This window comes from Festucalex cinctus, chromosome 13 (assembly GCF_051991245.1).
Source record: "Festucalex cinctus isolate MCC-2025b chromosome 13, RoL_Fcin_1.0, whole genome shotgun sequence".
Lineage (NCBI taxonomy): Eukaryota > Metazoa > Chordata > Actinopteri > Syngnathiformes > Syngnathidae > Festucalex > Festucalex cinctus.
In genome coordinates this window covers 2,090,238-2,116,011 of record NC_135423.1, presented here as the reverse complement: position 1 = coordinate 2,116,011, position 25,774 = coordinate 2,090,238, and the positions used below count along the sequence as shown (strand labels likewise).

Sequence of the window (25,774 nt, the reverse complement as noted above, 5' to 3'; positions counted from 1 at the left end):
TGGGGGGGATAGCAAAAATAGGATAGGGCGTCGGGAGGCATAACATATGCATGTGAACTACTCAAAAATAAATGTCCAAAATGGTTGTAGTTTGGGCCACGACCAAAACATATGAATATGATTTGCTGGGGACAAAACCGTGAAACATGGTGTCACCATGCTCAGTGGGAAATGGCACAGAGTGGATAAAAAGGAAGAACTTTTTTCTTTCTTTTCTTTTTCTTTTTTTTTTTTTATTAGCAAGCACAAACTAAAAATAGTGGTCTAATATTAGAATATAGAATTATGCCAGATGTAGACATCTTTTTTTTTATTTTTTATTTTTTTATTGGGTTTGTGTAGATCAGTGACCTACAGGCTGATCATGAAGAATCGCAACGAAACATCCAGCAGCTCAAGAAAAAAGCACAGAGACTAACGGCCGAACTACAAGACACCAAACTTCACCTGGAGGGTCAACAGAGCCGCAACCACGACCTGGAGAAAAAGCAGAGGAAGTTAGTAAATGCCCAAGCACCACAAAGCTGTCAAACCTCATCTCACTCGCCACATATTGTACATGTCAGCAGAGCACCAACATGCCTTGCATTGTTCCAAATCGATGTTGTTTGCATTTCTGTTCAGGTTTGACAGTGAGCTCAGTGCAGCTCAGGATGAAGTGCAGAGGGAAAAGTCCTTCAGAGAAAAACTTGCCCGAGAGAAAGACATGCTGACCGGAGAGGCCTTCAGTCTCAAACAACAGGTTGAGGTAATGTATACTGTGTATATATATAGTATATTTAATTTCACTTCATTTTATTTGAAAGGGACAATGCACATTAATGAACAACACAAGTTGTAAATATGCCAGATTCTAGCAGCAGTTGCTAATTTGCATCTGTAGTCCCCTTTAAATACATTCAAATACACATCACATAGCAATAGAAAATCAAGATAAAACAAATAAGAGCATCACAATAAAACAACAGAATACCGCAATAAAACGACTCGATAAAAACAAATCACCCTAAAACCTAATCAAAATCCCATTCCCCTTCACCTTAACCGGATACTTCAGAGTCTCGCCAGAGTCGTGAGGTTCAGACGGTCAGGAGACCAGAGGAAAGGTCAAAGAAAAGAAAGATAAATCAAAGTAAAATCCAGCACCAACCAAACACTTCCTGCTTTCCACATGGTTACAAAATCAGAGTCTTACGCCAACCCCAGAAACCTCTAAATTCCAACAACTTAAGGAGATCTCGAGAGATCAGAGGAAAAACTAAAGAGAGGAAGCAGGGAAGGATAGATGAGGCAGAGTGAGATCCACAGACACCAGCACCCACTGATTCAACGAGCAGTGGGAGGGAGAGGCGAACTCTGTTTGAATTGAATTGGGCCTTCCTTTTTTTTGTACTGTATGTTCATGCTGACCTGCTTGGGCTTCTTCTCTTCTGTTTGCTTCTATAGGACAAGGACCTGGAAGTGTGTGCAATCAATCTTAAATTGGACCAACTCGAGGCTGAGCTGCAGGATCTCAACTCCCAAGAGTCCAAGGATGAAGCGTCACTGGCCAAGGTCTTTTTGCTCTCTGACTTTGAAGCAGAAATGTATTGCCATATATAGATGTGTCTTATCTTTGCTCTATCATATATCATACAGTATATCATATGTCTTACAGCTCTGTCTGAAATACAAAAAGCAGTTGGACACAATGGTATTATAAAATCTAGTAAATGTTTATTTACTATTTTCGGATTATTCAGATGAGAAAGCAGCTTCGTGACATGGAGGCAAAGGTGAAGGACCAGGAGGAAGAGCTTGATGAGCAAGCAGGAACCATCCAGATGTTGGAACAGGTATAGTAGAGACCAACAAAACAATTCACATTTGGAATTAAAGAAGCACTAACCGCATTTTTGCACACAGACAAAAAGGAAGATAAAAACAGTTCTCCCATGTAGACTTCAGCTGGTTCAAAAATGTTGCTGGAAGCGCGACGTTGTAAAATTTAGTAAATCTGCAAATTCAAAACAAATCCAAGTAAAGATTTGTTGATTTATTTGATTTTTTTATTTAACCTTAACCAGGAAAGTCCCGTTGAGATTAAAAACCTCTCAACGGGACTATCCTGGTTAAATAAAGGTTAAATAAAAAAACACACTTTTGAAATCACATTATCACAGTTGTTTATTTTTGCTTTTCTAAAACAAAAAAAACAAAAAAAACACTTTTGAAATCACATTATCACAGTTGTTTATTTTTGCTTTTCTCAAAAGATTTTTTTAAATTGATTTGTGTATGTTATAGGTTACATGGATGGTGGAAAAAGATTTCAAATCTTATTATTTATAATTATTTACCTTTTTTTTTTTACATCACAAAAACCTGGCATTTGAACAGCAGTGTGTACATTTTTTTTTTTTATAGTTTCCAATGATGGCGTCCAATTTGTTTTCTAGGCAAAGTTACGTCTCGAGATGGAGATGGAGCGATTGCGCCAAACCCATTCTAAGGATTTGGAGAGCAAAGATGATGAGGTCGAGGAAATCAGACAGTCATGCAGCAAGAAGGTAAACCTTGTTCACATTGACACGGATCTTTGTTTACTTTGGTTATTCTGTAAATGTTTCTGTGTTTGTCCAGTTAAAACAAATGGAAGTCCAGCTTGAGGAAGAGTATGACGAAAAGCAGAAGGTGCTGAAAGAGAAAAGAGAGATGGAGTCAAAGTTTCTTTCAGCCCAGGACAAGGTACTGGTTGATCTATGATTATTGTGGTTTCATTGAAATTCCAGTGGGTACATTGATTTGTCATTGTAACAATTCAATACGTTTGTTGTCACTAATTAGCATATAAATGGAGCAGCTCATCTTAGCTTTTCCATAGCATTGCATACATACAATGAATTATCTTCACCCCAACCTAGCGCATTACGATTTAAATTTGAGTTCTGATTGCGTTGCTTGCAGGCATCTTTTCGGAAATCGTGTGCTCACAGAAAGATGTCGCTGGTTGTCTCATTTCACGCTTGATGGGTGGGCAACTGAATCCAGACTATTAGTCAGCAGTCAATTAAAAACTCACTTTTTCTGGCGGTTTTACTGGAATTTGACTGATTTTGCAAGGCCCACATAATATTCTGTTCTATTGCTATAAAATCATGGAACCTACCAAAAGAAAGATTAGAGTCTCTTCTTTCATCAAGGGGGAAAAAAAAGTATGTATCTGTTTCCGTTTTTCAGCAATTAGCATTAGAATATAGCTAAGTTTCATCAATATTCACATTCCTGGTGAAAACACTGACAAAAAGAGCTTGTTGCAACATGGCACTGGCTGATCTCTTGTACTCTGTTGCCACCTGCTGGCTGTTATTTTTAAATGTTTTAAGCCACCTCTTCATGCCAGAAGCTGCATGAAACAATTCTGTACGCTCTTATACACAAAAACAAAAAACAAAAACGTGTAAACGCAGTTTTGGGAGGGAAGGACAAAGCATTAAAAAACGTTTTTTATACGTTTTTGGGACTGAATGAGATCATTTGTACTGATGCTGTTTAAAACCACAATCTGTGATACAATACAAAGGTAAACAAAATGGTTACCGGCATGTTCAACTGCATCAGTCCAGTCTTACTTTCACCTTCAGGTGAGAAGTGGTGACGGTGAGACTGAGAAACGTCTGAGGAAGGACCTGAAGAGGACCAAGTCTTTGCTGGCTGATGCTCAGATCATGTTAGACCACATCAAGAACAACGCACCCAGCAAGCGGGAAATTGCTCAACTAAAGAACCAGGTCATCTGCTGTACAATTGCAGTAGACTTTGTTTCATAAATTATCTTTAAAATTGTTTTTGTTCACTTCCATGTTCTAGCTGGAGGAGTCTGAATTCACGTGTGCAGCTGCAGTTAAATCTCGTAAATCCATGGAAGTGGAGATTGAAGACCTGCATGTCCAAATGGAGGACATCTCCAAAGCAAAGCAGGCGGTCAGTATTCGTCTCTTCAGCTTTTGAAGTAGGTTTTTTATTTTTTATTTATTTTTTTTACGTTTCTGAGGGTCTCGTCACCACAGTTGTCAGTTTCTGATGGAATTATGGTGTGCCGTTCGTGACTGGGTGGAAAGAAGTAAAGCTGTCATTTAGGATGAGTGATCGAGATTGTTAGTCAAGCGGACTTCATGTTGTGCAACTAAATTCAAATGATGTTATTATTTGAGCGTTGTACTGTTCACAAGACGCATCCTATAACAGTTTTGGACAATATGTGACTTTTCGGAGTTAGATGAACCTTCCTCTAGTGTTACCTGACATACTTCTGATCGGTGCACTTCGTCCTTGTGTTTGTTCTTGCACTCCAGCTGGAGGAACAGCTGAGTCGGCTGCAAAGGGAGAAGAATGACTTGCAGGCAAGAATGGAGGAAGACCAGGAAGATTTGAATGAGCTGATGAAGAAGCACAAGGCTGCTGTGGCTCAGGTCTGCCTCTCTTCATTTGACCTCCAACACACAGTCATGATAGACAAACAGACATGTAGGCAGATAACAGTCAGTAGTAGATCTATAAAATGAGTTTGTTACAGCAGCAATATTCACAATTACACCAGAATAGGAGTCACCAGCTGGAGAATCACATTATATTTGCCTTATTTTGATCGTCGTCAGTTCATAATAATGAAATAAGAGTATGCGCCTTAGTCTTGAATCTATTCGCACCGGCATACATTTTCATCGACACGGGGTTGCATCGGAATTCGGTGTGTTGTTCAAGTGAGACGTATGTTCAACGTCACATTTGTTCAAGTGAAACAGAGTCATCAGTTAACACATTCACTGCCAGCCCAGCAAAAAAATGCATCATTTGACGTCTTTTTCCGTCAATGGCAGTGAATGAGTTAAGAGTACTGGATGCCCTTTCTTAAATCTAGCACTTTGAAATAAAATGTAAACTGTTTTCTCCAGACTTATACCAGGCAGATATCTTCATCATGCATTAGCATTATCATGTTACGCTCAATTGATTATATGGTTTTGTTAACCCTTTCATATCGTTGCGCTGTTTTTGTGGTTTCAGTCGGCCCAGAACTTGGCTCAGATCAGCGACCTTCAAGCACAGCTGGAGGAGGCCCTCAAAGAGAAGCAGGAAGTGCATGAGACCGTAAGTGCTTTAGACGGAGCAATGTCTTGCAGAAGGATTACAAGTGAATATGGACAGTCCATGGATGGCCAAATATTTCTCCCGAAACTAAATCGATAAATGAAATGATTAGTGAACAGAAGCCAAACAAATGATATCAATAAACTGGATGTGTTCGTTTCTGGTGTGACAGAATATATTCTGGACTACAGTGATGCCTTGACTTGCAAGGTTTATTTGTTCTCTGACCATGCTCATAACTCAAAGCACTTAAGTAGTTCATTTTATTAAGGTAACAATAAGAGCAGTTACGCAGTACATATCTCTCAAATCAACTCTACCATGGGTAATGAATAGAAATGATATTAGTAATTCATTTCAAGCCCCCCCGCTAAAAAAACAAACATATTTGTTTTGTTTCTGCTGAAGAAATGTATCACTGTATTGTATTCCAACATACAGTCAGTATGTGTTTGGTGTTTGTCATTTCCAGTACATTCCGTTGGCATTTCTCTGCTGTGCGTAATGCATGTCATGATAATGTACTGTATAACAAAGTCGCTCCTAACAGATTACAATATCATCAAAGCTCGTGGACCAGTCATTCAACCATGCATGATTCGCTGTACAAAATGTGTCTAAAGACCTTCTTGACTAGTTAATTAAAAAGTCGTAAAGAGAATGAAAAGAACCTAACGTACAACAGCTTTCATCCCGATTTCTTTAACATGAGAATGGTAATATTATAAAAGAAAAAACTAACTTATGCTTTCTGTTGACATAGATGCAAGCCCTCCAGAGTCAATTAGACTTCCAGGAGCAGTCCATGGTGGAGAAATCCCTCGTGAGCCGGCAGGAGGCCAAGATCCGTGAACTTGAAACGAAGCTGGAGTTTGAGAAGACCCAGGTCAAACGACTGGAGGTGAGAGCCAAAGACGGGCGCAGTCGTGTTTGTGGTTCTGGTACGACGTATTGTAGGCGTCAGAGTGAAGAGGTTCCCGCTTACTGTAACGGAAAAGGCGAGAAACTTATCCCTTGTTTTACCTTTAGCTTGCATTGCGTTCTTACTTTCATTTTGTGCCTGACACAAAAGTGTATAAGTGGAAAAAGGTCATCATACTCCCACCTATAGAGAAATGATGAATACTTATGACAATGTTTTAGCGTCTAATCTCATATCCTTTTTCAGAGCCTTGTAGCACGTCTCAAGGAAAACTTGGAGAAACTGACAGAGGAACGAGATCAACGCAGCAGCAGTGAGATTCGGGAGAAAGAGCAGAGCAAACGATTGCAGAGACAGATTCGTGACATGAAAGAAGAGATGGCCGAACTTGCCAAAAAGGAAGGAGAGGCCAGCCGCAAAAAGCACGAGCTGGTTAGTGTGCGGCAGATGATAATCAGATGACCATCTAATCAATGAGCAAATGATCCAAATCCAAATAATAAACCACTTTTGAAAGGTTCATTTTGTCCTTTCCATCATGAATAGGAAATGGACATTGAGAGCTTAGAGGCTGCAAATCAGAGCCTGCAGGCAGACCTGAAACTCGCCTTCAAAAGGATAGGTGACCTCCAGGCCGCCATTGAGGACGAAATGGAGAGTGATGACAATGAAGACCTTATCAATAGGTAAAAGAATTACGCTGATGATGCACATGCTTGTCTGCAAACAAATGGAAAAGGGGTTGAGTGCAAACAGTTACATTTCCAAGAAATATTTCCAATGAATCCGTCATTTATGTTGACTTGGTCGTGATATTGCAACGACATCAAATAGTAAAAGCCAAAACAGGACCTTCTTGTTCTGAATAGCATCAGTCAGTGTAATTTGTAAATAATGAACCCAGCTTGTCTGCTTTGACCCAGAATACTGCGAGAAAATAATATAGTTATTATTAACTCTTTGACTGCCAAAAACGTTTAATGACGTATGCTAAAATCCTAATGAATGTTGCCAGAAACGTTAATTGATGTTTGCTAAAGGTTTGGGGGGGTTTTCTTCTCAATGGGCAGTGCAACATCTTGTGCGCCTTGTCATTGGTGTTGTGAAATCCCAAAACAGCCACTAACTATGGCCTACAATGGCAGCATTGTATCTTTTCAACAGCGCAAAAAAGTGTGAAAGCATTCCTTGGAGAAAGACGCATCCAGTCAATGTCATAGTCTGCAAATAGCCCAGATCTCAACCCAATTGAAAACGTGCAGGTGGAAATGGAAAAAAAAAATGGTCCTCAGCAAGGCTCCAACCTGCAAAGATGATCTGGCAACTGAAATCAAAGAGAGTTGGCACCAAATTGATGAAGAATACTTATTGTCACTCATCAAGTCCATACCTCAGAATTCCTCAGAATGGAGTGATTCCATATTTATTTCCCTGCCCTTGCTCTATAAAAGTCACATTTTACTGAACAGCACAATGTTTTTTCTTCAGTTCTTTTCGTGTTTCTGAAAGCCAAGATGTTGCACTTTGGAATGACCTTGCGACTGTTTCATTTTTTTTTTTTATCTGAGTTTGATCTACAGAATAAAACGTCTGAGTGCTCGTCCAAGACTGCTGACTACTTACTTTTTGATAGGGGTTGTAGGTAGCTTATTGTTAAGAAAAAAAAAAAAACTGGTTTATGAGCACCACCATCAATAACTTCACAATCATCACATTGGATATTTTCCTTTTGATTTTTTTTCTGATTTTTTGTTTGTTTGTTGTTGTCTTCTGTTCTGTTTGTCCACCCATCATTTCCATCAGTTTACAAGACATGGTGACAAAGTATCAGAAAAGAAAGAACAAAACGTGAGGAACTTGAGCTTCTGATTGATTGATTTTTTTTATTTTTTTTACCACTGGCAATGATGCAGCATTCAAGAGTCTTTTAAACGCAGAGAAGCTGTGCTTAAAGGATACCCTTTTAAAAGAAAAGCAAACAAAAATGCTCATGAATTCCAAGCCATTTTGTCACTGAATCATTTTTTTGTGTGACGTTTTGATGTTAATCAATTTTGGCTTTTGCTTCAAAGCCACTTTTCCACCTTGCAGTATAGTTCGCTTTTCGAGTGATACAGTACAGTCAGCGGAGCTGTAAACGAGACATCAGAGGCCAGTCCAGGGTGTCCCCCCCCACCACATGCTCAAAGTCAGCTGGGATAGGCTCCAGCTCACCATGTACAGGCTAAACAGTAGAAAATGTTTTTTCTTCCCGCCGATTATTACTGATAAAGAGATTACATGAAAAACACTCAGAACTCAAAATGATCCACAAAGTTAGGAAAGTTGCATACGGCAGTTTCAATTCGTGTTCTGCGAGTGCTGTGAATTGTACTGTTTGGTGGAAGTAATAACGTCCACATGTTTAGACACCATATCCACACAATAACCAATTTTAAAAAATAAAACAAAAAAACAGGCTTTTAGTACTGGAGAGGGAGATAAATAATAAATCTGAAGATGGTTTCCTTTGATTGATAAGGCTTGGGCATAATGCATCATCAACAGTGCTCAGAGATTCCTCATTACCCTGATGCACACCACTGCTGATTGCATGCTGAGATGCATGAATGTCACCGACGATGTGCACTTTTTCCCCAGCATGAATCACACTTCCCTCCCCTCCAATTCTGTATATTGGCGTCGATGAAGTCAATGCGTTGTAGATGGGTTTTTTTTTTGGCACTGTTGTGGTCTCAGTGTGTCACATTGGACAGAAATTTCTTTCTGTCGTGAGGTTTGTTGTCCCAACAGTCCATTTGAATATTTCATGGACTTTTAAGGTTGACGTGACTGTCTCGTTGATGACTACTTTGTGTTTTTCATCAATCTTTGACCTAAACCTAAACATTTTTTTTTTTTACCATAATGTGTTAATTGTGACCTCACATTCTGATTAATATTACATTTGTGGAATATGAATTATGCATCGAAATGCAGCTTTTTTGGTCCATATCAGGGGGTGGCCATTTTGCCACTTGCTGTCGACTGAAGATGACATCACAGTTGCTCAGGCAACGACCAATCACAGCTCACCAGTTTTCTGAAGCTGAGCTGTGATTGGTTGTTACCTGAGCAACTGTGATGTCACTTTCACCCAACAGCAAGTGGCAAAATGGCCGCCTTGTGATATGGATACAAAAAAAAATGCTGGAGTTTGCTGCTTAATTCATATTCCACTAAAGCAGTGCTTCTCAATTATTTTCTGTCATGCCCCCCCTAGTAAGAAGAAAACATGGGCTCAACTGTTTGTGTTTCTTCCACAAGAAGATGTTTGTTTTTTTTCTGATTCTGGTTATTGTTGGTAGAGTACTGGTTATCTGGGGAGAAAGTAGGAAAATCCTAACTAAATCAAAGGAACAATCAAATATTTTTTTCATGTTCATGACTTTAAACTCAGATTGTAGGAGAGGTTTATTATTAAATTGCTAATCGAGAGCAGATTTTTTTTCCTTTCTTTTGGGACAGCTTTGGAAGACTGATTGTTGTGATGTCCACTGCCACCTAACAGAGATTGCAATTTGTCTCACAATGTCAAAAGCGAAACGCTGCTGTGGTGTGTGTGTGTGTGTGTGTGTGTGTGTGTGTGTGTGTGTGTGTGTGTGTGTGTAACCTCTCATAGGCTTGTGCGTTAAAAGGCTATTTTTGAGCTTTTATCCTGAAGAAATAACAGAATGCTTTGAATGCATTGGCAGCCAACCTTGTGTTCCTGCAGGGGCTTAACCGATTTCTACCACCTTTGACTCTCCTGCACATTTCTTTGAATTGACTCTCTTATCTAACCCTCTTTGCAACTCCTTTGCTCTCTCTGACTTGTTTTCTGTCTCCGACTCCCCACTAGTCAAGGGGATTCAGACACTGACTCTGAGGTGGAGGGTCGTGTGGATGGGGTGAAATCCTGGTTGTCCAAAAGTAAAGGATCCGCCAAGAATTTTTCAGATGATGGCAGCCTGAAGAGCTCGAGGTCAGTGGAAAAGCAAACATGCGCTGTTACTGTCTTTGTGATAGCTCGTTTTTTCGTTTTTTTTTTTTTTTTGTTTGCAGTCCAATCAGACTTTAGACTTGAAATGCTCACAAGAGCATCAGATCAATGCCTGTCAACGGACAGCTTGTTCTAAATTTGTCAACAAACCATCGCACTTTGACTTCACTCTAAATAAATTCCAAATTCCCCCCCAAAAAAAAATAAAAAAAAAATAAAAAAAGTTTGAAGTCTTAGCACGTTCTCCTCATAGAGGCACTCAAGTGAGCTTATCAAAATAATTCTGTCAAAAATAAACAGACATAAGTTGTTTGAGAATGCTATGGGGGGGAATGCTATTTTTATTTCTCCAAATATTTTTTTAAAAAGACATTTTAGAGCTCTAATTTTAATGCTGTGTATCCGTAACAGCGCAATATTTTTGGTCACCGTTATCGTACCGTCACAATCTAATATCGGCCCATGCCTAAAGAGAACAATATAATACATATAAAAATTAATTTTCCGACAAAGAAATGTATTATTTCATGCAACAATATCAAATATTCAACATCCATATTATAAATATTTTTTTTCCCTCCAATATTGTCTACAAACTCATTTTTGTCATTTTTCTCCTATTGCCTTTTGCCCTACGGACTTGCCACTGTGGTCCGTCAAGATTTTCTGTAAACTTAGATGCAAAAGACGGGAAAGAGTGGTCAGATGATAAGGAATGGAAAGCGGCAAATACGGAGTGCAAAAACGTCGAGACGAGCCGACCATTATCCGCGATGAGCTCCCTCAGCTACAGAAAACGCTCCAAGCTGGATTCGAAAGGGGACCAGCTCTTCACTGTCCTGAAGGAAAACGCCGAGTTGGAGGACGATCGCTCTTTCCAAAAGTCGAAATCCAAAAGCACTGATCTTCAAGATGGTCCCTACTCGCCGAGCTCCAGGAAGAAATCGTCGGCAGCGGACGGAGAATCGGTTATCTCCCAGACGCGCTCGGATGTCAACAGCCGGGCCAGGAAAGGCGCGGAAAGCCGTTGGAGTGAAATTGACAAAGAATCAGTCGTTTCATTCGTCCCGCCAAGCCGGGCCTCGACTTGCCTCGGCTTGAGCCCCGACGATGATGCCAAATCTACCCTAAGCTTGGGTTTCGCAAACCCACTTGGACGTGGTCAAAGCGCCTCACGGTCAGACGAGCGCGGCGGGAGAAGCTCACGATACGGCAGCGACCCCAGCAGCCCTTGCGTAAGCAGACGCTCCGGCGGCCGCAGCCCGGGTAGCGTCAGTCAAGCCGATTCCCGCATGTCACTGGCACGTAGCTGCCGCCTGAGCGAGTTCGATCTGGATTTGGATGACGGCAGGAGCGTGGCCTTCACGGAGAGGCCATCTTACAGCCATTCGTCCGCTGGACGCAGTGTTTCCATGCCGCCGCCGCAAGCGCGATCAGCCGCGGATAACGAGCTCACCGATAACGCCGATATCAAACCGGTCAGCCATCGGAACTTCCTCGACCCAGACCTGGAGAAGGCCATCAATGAAGTGTTGAGTTTCAAACCAATTCAGTTCAAGCGTAGTTGCTTGGAGGACTCTGAGGGCGAGGAAGGGAAATCGAAACCTGACGCAGACAATAAATTGAGCGTAGGAACTCGTCCCGGCGGTAATCTTCAACGCTCCGCATCAGCTGTGAGCTGCATAAGACCATCTCGCAGCGCCAGCAGCTCTAGTAGTCGCCGCAGCAAGAGCAGGAGCAAGAGCAAAGGCAAGAGCAAAGGCAAAGGCAGGAAGAAGAAGAAGCGAAGCCATAGCTCAGAATCGGAAAGTTCAAGTGACAATCGTAGTCACAGGAGCGGCTCTTCCAAGAGGTCCAAAAAGTCCAAAAAAAAGTCCAGAAAGAGGGGAAAATCACCTTCATCATCCTCATCCTCATCATCAGATTCTGAATCTGACTCAGGGTCAAGCTCGAGTGCCTCCACCGTTTCCTACCGCAGCTCCAGCAGTGTGAAGCCGAGCCCGTCTCGGAAGGACGTCGACCGGGAAGAGGAAGCGGCCGATCGGCCTCAAAGTGGGTGCCAGCAACCCCTCGACAAAAAGAATGACAAGAGGAGGAAGAAGAAGGTGGACAGCCTGATGATGAAGTACTTGTATCGGCCGGATAGCGAATGAAGCAGGCAGTAGGTGATTGCCTGCTGTAAAAAACAAAAATAATAATAATAAACGATTCACAGCATGGTGTGATCAAAAGGTGCACTGCATTTTGCACTTTGAGTTTGATGAGGACTCACATAGCATGTTTGCACGGTTTGCCTCTCAAATCTACCACTCAGTTGGTAACGTGGTACGATGAAATATTTGTCTGGCTACGCATTCGTACCCATTTTTTTTTTATGCTTTGTCCTCACCCCCGATTTATTATATTTTTTTACATGTTTGTTTATGCAAGAGCATACAGAAGGCTTTAATGCAGCGTCTAACATGAAGAGGTACCTTAAAGCAATGGTAGTTATTACAAAAAATGTCCAACAGGTGGCAGCAGAGGATGAGAGATCAGCCAGGGCCATATTGCAACAAGCTCTTGTTGACAGTGTTTTCACCAGGAATGTGAATATCAATGAAACTTAGCTATATTCTAATGCTAATGCCACAGAAGAGGCGGGACTGTTTTTTGCACATCAGCTTTGGTTCCGGTTCGGTTTGCGACGTGTGGACTGTGTCGCAATACTTGTGCTTCCGACTTGTACCCAAAAAAGTTGTGGTCGGGGAGTAACTCATGGAAATATGGCTGCATCTTTTGGTCATTGAAACAGTAATTTCATAATCATAACATTTAGTTAAAATTAAAAAGATGTACTGTACTGTAAAAAAAAAAAACCCGAGTGGGATATTGAATTGTGTTGAGTTCATTTTTCTGCCACTAGATGGCATAATTGCATTTGTAAGACATTGGTGACACCTCAGTGCATTTTTCTTTCTCATATTTAAGCGCTGCCTAATCTTTAACATGAAGTGAGGTGTGAAATTTTTAAAATTGTAAAATACAACTTGACCTCCGTCTCCACAAATTATTACGACTAAATTTTGACGTGGACGTGCCGGCTGCGTTTTGACTGGAATTTCCCCATTACAAACTTTCCAAGTAAGGGGGAAGGTCATGAATCGCGAGTTACAAAAATTAGTGGCGTTAAATTAACTCACTAATTTTGACACCCCTAAATACTACGTTGCATGTGTTTTCGTTTTCTTTGGAGTGTTGTTTGAAATTTGTCTGAATTTTACAATATAATGGAGGATTCGGTTTCTCCTGTGTGTCCGCGAATACCCAATCAATAGCCCCCTTTTCACACTGCCTCGCAGACGAATTGGCTCACCGAAATGGCAGAACTCCTCATGGAGACACTATGATTTGGGGAGCAAAGAATTCTCAGACGAATTTTGCCCTTTCAATGGACATTAAATGTTGCTTGTCATATTGCTTTTAATGAATTTTATGAATTCTGCCTTCTCCAGCCCCAGCGGCAGACGACGCTACGTCTTCAGATCTGACGAGGAGGACGACGACGAAAAAGAAGACGCCGCCCAGGGATCTGCGTATACTTCTCGATACCAATATGGCGGTCAAGTCAAGGATGGCGGTGACGACGAACTTTTTGGGTCTTAGCTTGTGCTGTGTTTTAGCACCACTTTTGTGAAAAATGCAGCTTTAGCCCACTTCATGTCTTGCATGCAAAGTTTGAGCTCGTTTGTTGTCGTGACAACAACAAACTTTGAGGGAAGAAAAAAACCAACATTTGAAAACACGTTGGTTCCGTCACAAGTTTGCGGCGTGTCCTCTCAGGATTTGCTTAGTTGATCAAGTCGATGGATGCTGACAGTGGCCTTGTTGTTCTCACCAGACTGGTCGCTTGGCATTGCTCCTCCCACCTTGGATGGAAGTGAGCCAAAGAGTTGATTGTTTCTTCGTCTCTTTGTCTCTCTCGTCTCCTCTTTGCATTTTTTGTACAGTCGTCGTGTTTTGCCACAGCGCCACTTATTGCCAAAAAAGCGTTCGATTCACGTCGACGCTTCTGTTGTTGCCAATTGATACGGAATCTTGGAAAGCTTTTCTCTTCTTCAGTCTTTTTCCCGGGACAAGTTTCTCCACCCGGCATGTGCGCAGCCGTGCCTTCTCATTGGTCGCTCGGATGCACACGCTCGCATCTTCCCGCTTTCTACGCCTTTTGCTGGATACGGATCCACTGAAAGGAATTGCATCATGAACAGGAAGCCAGTAGGTGACGAAATTCATTCTTTATTTTTCTTCTTTTTTTTTTTTAAGAAGCAGGCAAGCAAGTAACTCACTTAATTTTGTTTTTCAATTTGATGTGCTTTTCCTTACCAAAAGGACATTTAAGTTGACATTCGGCACTATTCCTGTCGGCTAACTTATCCTCACAGAATATTATATTATTAATAATAATAAAAATAAACAGGTGAGTGTTGTTAAATGTACAACGTTGGTGTTAGTGATATATTGTCCGTCTTGTAGATGAATAAGAGTGACATCAAATTTAAGATGACGGTGATTCTTTCTTGGGTAAGCACTGACTTATGTTTCGTTCTGTAGAAAAACTTTGAGGATCATATAACAAAAACGGCGCTAGCATTTATTTCAAAATATGTAATTCGGCAAATTTGGATGAATGAAGTGCCACGTTGTCATGGAATTTGTTGACAATAGGAAAACGATGCCTTACGAATGTGATTGTTGTCTGTCCTCAGTTATGTAAATTCACTTTCATACTCTTGTCAAGTGTTTGTTTGAGGCCCGTCTGGCAAGTTGCTTCCAATTTTTCTGCTCGTCGTTTTTCATGCTAAACAGCGAGCAACACTGAAAGCATCATTAAGCAGCTTAACTCTTTGACTGCCAAAAACGTTTAATCACGATTAATAAAATCACGATGTATACCGCCATAAACGTTAAATGACGTCAACTACGTTTTTTGTTTTTGTTTTTTTTGTTTTTTTAAGCAATGGGCAGTGCAACATCTAAGTGCAGCGCTGCCTGGTCAATGGGTTGTAGAATCGAAAACACTCACTAACTATGGCCACCAGATGGCAGCATTGTATCTCTTCAATGGGCTGCCAAATTACAATGAAACATGATGAAATCTGATGAAATAATGTTTTCAAGGATGGCGTGAATGATAACGTGTGGCAGTAAAAGAGTTGAAGAAAAAAAAATCAGCTTCTTCAAAAAAAGAAAATTGAGGTTGCAGTAGAAATCCTTTTTCTAAGCTGATGTCCTTGTTTTTTATTCTCTATGCAGGCATCACGCGCATTCACGTTATTGAGCCGATCTGGCTGCATCACGAAAGAACACGCCGAACTTTACACGCTATTTATATATTACAGTACATGTGTATGATTTATGCTAGCTTTGAAAATAGTTCATTTATTTTCATTATTGAACAAATTGACCTCTTGTTATAAATTTTGCCTTACAATTTAATATATTGTAAATAAAGTGTGGTGATTGTTTTACAATGCTTTCGGACTGTGACGTGTTATTTTATTGCTTCTTCTTGACATTTGCATCTTGACCATCAGACTTTCTTTTTGTTCTTTCAATCACCTGTACAGAAATAATCATGACCCTGAGAAGGTTTTAAGAGACACAAACGCCACTTTTTTTTCTTTTCTGTTCCTGCATTTGGTAGCAACCAGTCCACAGTGTACCCCGCCGCTCACCCCGTGTCACCTGGGACATTAAGGTGCGTTTCCATGACCCCTTTTCGCGAAAATAAAAGCGATATTGTACTATTTGGATAAAAGTACAATTTCGAATTGTCGGTGTTTCTTTTCCATTGAAGAGAGTTTGGCTTCTGAGGCGCAATTCTCGGAATGTCCCGTCTGGCGAGACCTCGCCGTTCTGTAGGGGGCGCTCATGATGTTTACGGCAGACGGACGCCCGATGTGGTTATGTTATACATGCCAGCCCACAAACGGTGAAAATCTGTCCATTTAAATGTATCCGATATAAATTAACTGGAGTTGATAGAAAACTAGGGGAAAATAATTAATTTTTTGTTGTTTTGTTTACCCCCCCCCCCCCCCAAAAAAAAATTAAATAATAAAAAATAAAAATAAAATAATAATAATAAAATAAAATATTTTATGAAATTGACAATAAACCTCCAATATGTGTTTTTATTTTCCCCATAAAAAAAAAACTGGGGTCAGCTCCCTAAGGGAAAATAATTAATTTTTTGTTTGTTGTTTTGTTTACCCCCCCCCCCCCCCCCCCCAAAAAAAAATAAAATAAAATAAAATAAAAAATGATAATAATAATAATAAAATAAAATCTTTTATGAAATTGACAATAAACCTCCAATATGTGTTTTTATTTTCCCCATAAAAAAAACAGGTGTCAGCTCCCTAAGGGAAAAAAAATAAGTTTTTTTAAGTTTTTTTTTAAAGTTTAAAAAAATAAAAAATAAAAAATGGTAGTCCACTGTAGTAGCATTGAAAATGATGATGACCCCCCCCACCCCCCCCACAAAGAAAAAATTGCTCCAATAGTTTGACATGAACAAATATGAATATCATGCGCAAACATTTATTAAATGCTTTACTTTAAAGCATGTAGTTATGTTTATTGCTCAAACACAACCGGTGCTACATAATATATTACTACATTAATATATAACTTTCAAATGACAAGCTAAAGGATCATCTGCGGTCAAAATTAATAGCGCGATTAATCTCCGTTAATACATGATTAATGCCATTTTTGTTGTGATTATTAATCATCGATTTAACGCTTTAACTTTGACAGCACTAATTAGAAATGATAACATCAAAACGGCAACCGAAACTTTGAACTCTTCAGATGATGCGTTTGACAGCACGTTTCTATAAAGATGATTTGACGCCGGTCTGGAAGCGGCCGATTCGGAAAGGTGAAAGGTCGTAGGAGGGCACTTCTCCCAGGCTCAGCTCGCACAGCAGCTTGCCGACGACGGGCCCAAACTTGAAGCCGTGACCTGCCGAAGGAAATTCAATGCAATGAGCAAAAATCCATCCGTACATAATCGCCTCCACCATTTTGCTGCACCTTGCCAGTCACGTGTGATTGCGCAACAAGAAGATGTGCCAGAAAATTCGACCAAAAAGACAAATTCAATACCACATTGCATTACGGTACAATATTTTGGTGAACTCGTTTCTCGTTGTTTTGAGGCTACTTATATTTCATGGTCTGCAGTTCTGCGTTTTACCTGAAAATCCTGCACCAATTATAATATTTCCATATGCAGGGTGACGGTCCAGCACAAAATGACGGTCGGGTGTTAGCTGGGAAAACAGAATATGAAAACGTTAGCAATATGAAGAAGGCTTTGATGGGTTGTAAACCTACCAAGCTTGAAACGTCACATTTTTAACGTGAACGTCATGCAAATCAACTGGCGATTTACGACTGATCCAACCGTCGACCACAAGTGTTGACATCATCCAAATGATGCGTTTTTACTGCAATCATCCATGGGCAAGGGGTGGGCAAACTCGGTCCTCGTGCAGGTTTTGGATGTTTCCCTGCTCCGACACAGATAACGATCCTGTTGATTGGAATCAGCTGTGTTGGAGCAGGGAAATCACGATATCCAAATGTCGCGATGCGATATTAGCACGATATTAACCGCACACTACGATAATTAGAATTATATTGTGGTAGTGTTGGCAATATATATATATATATATTATATATTATTATATATATAAAAAGCTCATAATACCATATATCGATGTCTTCATAAAATGATTGCCTAAGTCATTTTTTTCCAGATTTTTCAGGAACACAAAAACATTGAACAATTTGCATCATGAGGAGATGATTAAGGCAAAAATATTACTTACTTTTTAAGAGGGTGACAATATATTATTATTATTATTATTATTATCTGGGTTTTTTGCTATATTCATGCCACCATGGTCGCCAACCTCCGCCATCTTGAATTACTTTGTAAACAATGCAGAGCGTTTGGGTGGAAGTAAAAACATGATTTTACTTTGGAAAACAATGACCAAATCATATCTTTTTTTTTTTTTTTTTTATCACTATAATAATATGAAGTACAAAATAAACATCAATCACCGCTTAATAAACAGTAATTCGGGTGGGAAATGCTTTTGTAATACACTTGAATGCAAAATTAAAACGAATCAGGTGAGTGTATTAATCGATATATGAATCCATTCCAACAATATCGGACAGTGACAACATTACACACAGAATGTTGAAAGCGAATATTGCGACTGACCGTATACATGCAGCTCTCGACCACGGCGGGCTCGGGGATCAGGCCCGGCAAACTGCGGGCGATGTAGCGCCGCAGGATGTCGACGTCGGCCGCGTCTGTCTGCTTGTCTCTTTGATCCGGCTCAGTCGCGCTGCCGTTGTGGTAGCAAATCTGTGCCGCGTAACACAGTCAATTCGATGACGCCTGCAGTTGTGATTAGGATTATTGACCCGCAGTGGCAATACAGAACTGTAACGTATACCCAACCAACCACAGGCGACAAATCACCAAGGTCAACACGCAACGCTCTCTGCACATGTCACCAGATTAATTGATTATTTCAATTATCATTAGCTGAAGCCCGAAAATGTCATGATTTGGGTTTGGTTGGTTTTGTTTTGTTTTTGTTACATTTAGTTGTCTTGATTCCTATTGTGTTGTCTGATGTTTGCATCATCGCATGCTTATGCTTAAGTTACCTTTCATAGTTAAAGTCACAAGTAAATCAATGTTGATATTCTTCCTTGCTTTTAATTTTTCTTAGCAAGACACAGTGTCCAATCACTGGTGAGCTATTTTTGCATTAATTGAAGGCAATTAACTCATTTGCTCCCAATAATGTGTAAATACGTTTTTTTTTTATGTTCTAAGTGTCCCAAAGACGTAGTTATACGTTTTGTTTTGTTTTTTTGTTTTTTTATGCTAGCGCATACAGAAGGCTTTGATGAAGCCTCTCAACTGCAAAGAACGGTTGCAGAAATGGTAGTTATTACACAAACGGCCAGCAGGTGGCAGCAGAGCAAAGGAGATCAACCAGGGCCATCGAGAAAAAAAGCTCAATTATTTACAATTTTGAATAGATTTGTGAAAACTGATGAAACTTAGCTCGCTTCTAATGCTAATTGCTGCAAAACGGAAACAGATAGAAACTTACTTTTTTTTCCTGATGAAAGAAGAGACTTTAATCTTTCTTTGGATAGGTTCCATGTTTTTATAGCAATTGAACCCAATATTCTGTCGGCCTTGCAAAATCAGTCAAAATCCAGTAAAACAGCCGTGAGCGAACGGGATTGCGAAATGTGAAAATGGCGGCGAGTGAATGAGTTAACTTCAAAGACGCTGCCGGTTCTTATTGTTTTTTTACGTATATTTCAAGCTGCAAAGGCAAACGTTAACTGCCCATTTAAAGTTAACGAGCAATATCGATTCTGACGCCCGCGTATCGATACGTGTATTGTAACGATATATTGCCGTCTCGATTTTTTGAGCACACCCCTCGTGTTGACCCACCTTCATCAAGCCAGGGTATTCATTGGACGGCAGTCCATAAATATGGTCTTGAAACTGTCCTTCAGTCAGCAAGAAGCAGGGGAAACGTTTCTTCACGTGGTACGACTCGGGAATCTTCTCTTTCCAATAGCACACGTTGATTTTCACCACCTACGTTAACAAATCAGTGGGTGTTGATTTACTCTGGTCGCCGCAGCGCTAGCTAGCAGCTAGGCTAAAAATACTCCCCCCTAGTTATGAGGCATACGGTCTAATAATTGCTTATTTTCATACACTTTTATTACAATTTTGACTTTTGTGCTGCTTGGAAATGAAATTAGAAACCTCAAGGAGGCTCTTTGTGGACAAATGGACAAAAAATGTCCGATTATCTAATATTGTCCATATCTCGTTTGATCCTCGTGACATGTGGACCATTTTGCCAAAGCAGGTCACAAATATATATTGTAAATATCTGCATAATTATAGTGTTTCTATTTTTTTTTTTTTTAATTGGTCTTAATGTTTTTAAAATGTGTAAATTTTCTTGTTTTGTACCGAAAAATAAATGATCATCCTACGGCATATTGCACAAGCTGCACTCCAACTTCGTTTTTTACCAACATAAACAAACAAACAAATAAATAACTAAATATGAGAAGAAATTCTCTTTGGTCCAAAAGGAACTTACATAATTATAGTGTTTCTATTTATTTATTTATTTTAATTGGTCGTAATATTTTTAAACCATTTTCTTGTTTTGTACCAAAAATAAATAAATAACCGTTTGAATAATCGTGATTATTCCCGTATTTTTGCCCTGTGTTTATGTATTATGTTATGGACACTTCAAACGCGTACATGATGTCAATGTGAAGTTGACGTTTCTTACGTGTTCCACGATGTACTTCAACGTACAAGTACATAGATTGTATGTGTAGGGTAGTAACTGGAGGCTGCCACAGGGTGGCACCCTTTTACAATTTAATTTAATTTACAAGTAGCTAGTTTTCTTTTTGTCCCTCTGGAGACGCCGTAATTTTGACTGTGTTTGGGATGGGCGTCCATCTTGGGTCAGTTTCTTTTTGATTTGGAATAGGTGAGCATGTTTGTCCCGACGATCCATTTTATATCTTTGATTTAATAGATCATCCAGGGTTTTTGTTCAATTATTCTTGTTGTTAATGTGTGTTAACTTGTTTATTTAGTGTGCAGGAGTGAGATTGGAAATATTAGTTACTTTAATTGCTGTGGTTTGTGTTGTGTGAGTGAGCGCTTCTTGCTTTGCTAAATTATACTGTGTATTACTTGGATTTCGCTGCGTAATTGTAATGACCGTTTCTTTTTGATTTGGAATAGGCGATTAAAGCGAAATCATCTCAGCCACATTCCGATACCTGTGCTGTCTCTCTCCGCACCACAACACATCCCCAATATCACAACGCAGATTTCGCCAGTGCGCAGGGGCCGGTGCAGCACTTCATGGGTTACATATGTACTAATCTTTCGTGATATTTAAAAAGTAACTATAGTCTGATTACGTGATTGTAAAAAGTGTTAAGACTAATCGTTAGTGGAAAAATGCACATTTTGGAGTAACGCGTTATTTAGCAACACATTAGCGGCGTCGCTGCTTCTAATCGCTGCAGCAAGTCTGTAATTTCAATCTTACTTTCGGTTTGTTTATCACATGAAAATTCTTATCACCTCGAGAGGAAGATGTAGGTCAACACGGGCCAGCAATGTACTGGTCCAAGGTCCGGCGGCGATCACAAGTCCCTTGGCTTGATAAACACCCGCAGATGTCGACACCGTCACGAGCGGGCCCGGCTTGATGTCTGTCACCTTCTCTTGGTCTTTAATGACACCACCCAACTTCTGAAACTCATCCTGGTAAACAAAAACAACAATTTCACACTTACAATTTACAAGTGGTCATGAAGATGATTTGTTTTTTGTTTTTGTTTTTTTTGGTAACATTTTTATGGTTAAATTTTTTTTTTTTTTCCTCTCCGATGCATTTCAATTATGTGTGGACTTGCACAGTTTCCAGGCCGACCCGGTCTCGAGCCCCCACAAAATTAGTTGTCGAAATTTGTGCGTTAACTTTGAGTTCATTTAAAGTCCCTTTAACGCCACGATTTTTTTTTTTTTTTTTTTTTAAACGCGCGATTAATTAAGGACCGCCCCTTACTTGGAAAGCCTGTACTGGGGAAATTCCGGTCGAAATTATGTTCACGTCAAAATTTTGCAGTAATAATAATGCACATATATTTGTGGTGACTGCTCAAGTTGTATTTTACAATTTAAAAATAAAAATAAAAATGTGGAAAATTTCACGAGTTACTTCACGTTACAGATGAGGTATCTCTTAATATGAAAAGAAACATGCACTGAGCGTTTTTCACAGTACAGCACATTTTTAATTTTAGCTCAACGTTATGATTATGAAATTACTGTATCAATGACTAAAAGATGCAACCACATTATCATAACTATTAGTTTAACATTTTCTCCACTTTTATATTAACGAGAGTATGAAAACTTTGAGAACAACATTGAGAACAAATTTGCGATTAATCGTGCATTAACTTATGGAGTCATGCGATTAATTACGATTAAAAATGTTAATCGCCTGAACCCGGATTGGCTGGCAACCCGTTTAGGATGCACCCCGCCTACTGCCCGAAACCAGCCGGGATAGGCTCCAGCACCCCCCGCCACCCTAAGTGGTTCAAGCCAATTTTGAACTTTGACCTCAGACATCTTGAATTGTACAAAGTGCTCTCGCCGTACCTGCGCGACCTTGAGTGCCCGATCCGCATACAACACCCCAGCAGTGGTGTCCACGAACGCACCATCGCCGTCAGCCAGGATGACGTTCGGAATGTGCTGACTGAAGTTGTCGGGCGAAAGAAGCACCATCGGAATCTTGTTCTTCTCCAGGCTGCTCTTAAAGTCAAGGTAGCTGCGACTCTTCTCTGGTCCCATCACCAGAAGTCCTGTTCGTCTGCAAGGGAAGGGAAAGTGCAACGTCCGTTAATAATTCATATGTTAGGAACAATGGAGCCGTTAATAGTGGCTGTATATTAACGACAAATATCGCGATACTTGCGTAGACATATCGATAATCCTTCGGGAGACAAAGTATCACGATTTATCTCGATACCGATATATCGTCGCACTCCTACTGTGTTTTCTACTGCCCTATACTGTACCTGAGTAGGTCTCATGTTTTTTGTGGATTTGGAATTAAGACAAAGTACCTATGTACAGCAATAATATACAAATTTGGAGTGGGCTGATCTTCAAAAAAAAACATACAAAATGGGTTTTTGCACTTAAAGATTTTTTGGGGGTTTTCAGCAGTTTTGTGCTGTTCTTGCTCATTTTTATGCAAGTGCACTGGGGGAAAAAAAATGTGGTTATTTTGTTTGTTGGTTAGGATAAGTGGATCTTTTATACATTGAAAAACATGATCAACTATGATAAATAAAGTTGAGCTGAGTTGAGTATGAAACCGGTCTGTGGTAGAGCCGAGATTACGCACACAAAATCCATCCTTGTTTTGTGTATCGAAATCAGACGCTTCAAGGATTCAAAATGAAAACGCTTGCCGATTCTAAAGGCATAGAAGCTGTCAAGTCGTGATTCAGCGATGCCGGACATCGTAAGAAATCGATGAATTGAAGATTGAAGTTGCTCTCCGCATACAGAGCACCTCTGACAAAACTTTTTTTTTTTTTTTTTTTTTCTGCTAAAAGCTCTTTTTGTTATCCAGCTGCCATCTTACCTGTACAGTTTGACACCAGCCGCCCTCTCCAGCTGAGCCCAGAGTTCATAGCTCTCGTTCATCATTCGGGTATAGAAATCTTGCTCGTAAGCCTTACGGATTATTCGGGTCTGGCCATGAGAGCTCCCTCGAGTGTGAGGTAGAGTAAACTAAATAGAAAAAAAAAAAAAAAAGGGGGGGGGGGGGGGGGGGGGATGACACACAAAATGTTGAATTCCACTTTTGAATGGGTCTTTGAATGTTTTAAGGCTCTAGAATCCCCGACCGCACAATTTATACACTTTTTCTCATTGAGGCATTTACATGTTCTCACATTTCTCTCTTGTTCAAACATTGACAAAGTTCAAACCTTCATAAATTTTTATAAAATGGGTATATTACTGTAAAAAAAATATGCAAAATTGCACATCAAAAAAAAATCCGCGATACAGCGAGAACGCGAAAAGTGAACCGCGTTATAGCGAGGGAAGACTGTATATATACATTGGCAGCTGTTGATTGGTTCAATGTGAGACGCCTTTTCCTTCATTGGGTACAGCAATTTTTTTTTTTTTTTTTTTTTTTTTTTTTTTTTTTTAAAAGACATTTCCACAATTGAGTCCAAGTGAGTAAAGTTTGCATGTAAATGTCTGCATTTGACACATTCAGATATTACTGATTCAGTTAAAACATTAGGCTACTAAATCAGAATCATGAATATGAATAATACTTAGAAAATTGTGCACAAATAGATGTATTCAATGATGTATTAGTTATTATGCTTATATTCATTATTTATTATTATTATTATTACTATTCAAACACAACTTTCCCGTGAAAATATGGCATATCTCCAATACAACAGAAATGACCCCCGTGTATATATAGCCAAAGGGCAAATAGGCAAAAGTTGTTGTTGAGACTTTAACATTCGGCTAAACAGTGACAGACTTTTTTTTTTTTTTTTTTTTTTTTAACATTTCCTACATGTGCAGTAACCACCCAAACATATGTGACGCACCTGCTCAAGGAGGAGAGTTTCCTTTTTCCTTTTCGCTAGCTGGTAAGCTGTGAAAGATCCTTGGACGCCAGCACCGATTACGATGTAATCATAAGTGGTCGACATGGTGGAGAAATATATAGTAACGCTCACAAATACAAGTTCTCTTAACTTCTTCAACGCCACTGACGTGCCCCTTTAAGAAGGGGTGGAGTGAAAGAGAGCATCAACAATTTTCCCTGAACTTCAACTACCAGGTAAAGAAAAGCCACGTCCGCAACGCCAATCCCAGGTGCCATGTTCCGGTCTAACCCAGTACATTTGACTGGGGAGGGGCATATTCTAAATTGTTAGCTTATATGCGCTCACATAGGGAGTAAGAATGAGCCTGGCAGTCTACAAGTAGGGCAAACATAATGACACTAACCTTTTGACACGACTGAGCTACTTTTTTTTTTTTTTTTTTTTTTTTTTTTTCTTCTTCTTGGGTATTGATTTGTGAATGTGTGCGCGCGCGTGTGTTTTGTGGGTTTTTTTTTTAGTGGTTGTCTTTATGTATGCTGCATGTTTTTTTTAGACGGATATATTTGTAGCAGCGGCACGGTAGATGAGAGGTTAGCACTGTCAAGACGCTATCGGTGGCCCCTGCACGATCGGTGACGCGCATGCGCAGAAGATCGGCCATCTTGGATTCCCAACTATGGCAATTAAACTAGAAAAAAAATACCTTTATATGCGTGCGTCATTGAAAAATTAAGAGGTGTGCCAGCTGACATGCCACTATGAGCCAGCACTGATTTGGGGTCAATTAGGTCACATGACCTGGAAGCTATTGCGCTAAATTGCTCATATTTACAGAAAAAAAAAATAGAAAAAAAAGTGGAGATTTAAAATGAAAACACAAAACAAATCTAGGGCGGTCAATAGATGTGCCCCTACTTGTCCCAACACGACATTCTGATTAATATTGTGTTTGTGGAATGTAAATTAAGCAGCAAAATCCACCCATTTTTATCCGGCCATTTTGAAACCTTTATTTGTAATGAATATCTCTATTTCTTATCTCCTCCCAACTTTAGCTAGTGTTTGGTGTCTGCGAAACATAAAACAGGGCTAATATATCCCTGTTGATATGGAAACTGATCGGTGGCAACATCAAACATTCCTCAGTACTGTCGCTGTACTGGCGATGCTTCGAGTAAACTGCTGAACTGCCTCGTTGATGTTTTTATGAACGCTAATGCTAGTTTAGCATGCTAATACTAACGTTAGCATGTTAATGCTAATGCTAGCTTAGTATGCTAATGCTAAATTAGCACACTAATGCTAATGCTAACTTAGCATGTTAACAGTAATGCTAAGTTAGCATGCTACTGTTAAGTTATCATGCTAATGCT

General features: G+C 39.8%; 2 protein-coding genes across 9 annotated transcripts in view; one reads left to right on the top strand and one right to left on the bottom strand.

Annotated features, from left to right (window-relative positions):
* myo18ab (myosin XVIIIA b) overlaps nucleotides 1-15,585 on the top strand; it is a 52,201-nt gene extending 36,616 nt beyond the window's left edge. For 5 of the 8 annotated variants that reach the window (XM_077540663.1, XM_077540661.1, XM_077540662.1 and 2 more), the window contains 16 exons: nucleotides 343-497; nucleotides 625-748; nucleotides 1,447-1,554; nucleotides 1,743-1,835; nucleotides 2,439-2,549; nucleotides 2,623-2,727; nucleotides 3,624-3,770; nucleotides 3,850-3,963; nucleotides 4,335-4,451; nucleotides 5,047-5,130; nucleotides 5,894-6,031; nucleotides 6,299-6,484; nucleotides 6,599-6,738; nucleotides 7,856-7,900; nucleotides 9,933-10,055; nucleotides 13,568-15,585. In XM_077540663.1, coding sequence (XP_077396789.1) covers nucleotides 343-497; nucleotides 625-748; nucleotides 1,447-1,554; nucleotides 1,743-1,835; nucleotides 2,439-2,549; nucleotides 2,623-2,727; nucleotides 3,624-3,770; nucleotides 3,850-3,963; nucleotides 4,335-4,451; nucleotides 5,047-5,130; nucleotides 5,894-6,031; nucleotides 6,299-6,484; nucleotides 6,599-6,738; nucleotides 7,856-7,900; nucleotides 9,933-10,055; nucleotides 13,568-13,718 — 1,941 coding nt within the window. In that variant the 3' untranslated portion in view covers nucleotides 13,719-15,585. The other 3 variants (XM_077540665.1, XM_077540658.1, XM_077540664.1) reach the window with 2 other exon arrangements.
* Nucleotides 15,586-16,641: 1,056 nt separating this feature from the next.
* On the bottom strand, nucleotides 16,642-24,717 carry pipox (pipecolic acid oxidase). Its single transcript, XM_077542024.1, has 8 exons — nucleotides 24,399-24,717; nucleotides 23,399-23,547; nucleotides 22,402-22,615; nucleotides 21,313-21,495; nucleotides 19,627-19,776; nucleotides 18,358-18,507; nucleotides 17,317-17,392; nucleotides 16,642-17,082 (listed from the first exon to the last, which is right to left on the bottom strand). The coding sequence occupies exons 1-8, from the start codon at nucleotides 24,501-24,503 to the stop codon at nucleotides 16,952-16,954; spliced, it is 1,158 nt and encodes a 385-aa protein (XP_077398150.1). The 5' UTR covers nucleotides 24,504-24,717; the 3' UTR covers nucleotides 16,642-16,951.
* Nucleotides 24,718-25,774: the final 1,057 nt, after the last annotated feature.

Coding starts and splice junctions, on each gene's coding strand:
- pipox (XM_077542024.1), bottom strand. CDS start 24,503: ATGTCGACCACTTATGATTACATCGTAATCGGTGCTGGCGTCCAAGGA. Junction 22,616..23,398: donor GCTGGTGTCAAACTGTACAG/GTAAGATGGCAG, acceptor CTTCCCTTGCAG/ACGAACAGGACTTCTGGTGA. Junction 18,508..19,626: donor AATACCCTGGCTTGATGAAG/GTGGGTCAACAC, acceptor TACGCGGCACAG/ATTTGCTACCACAACGGCAG.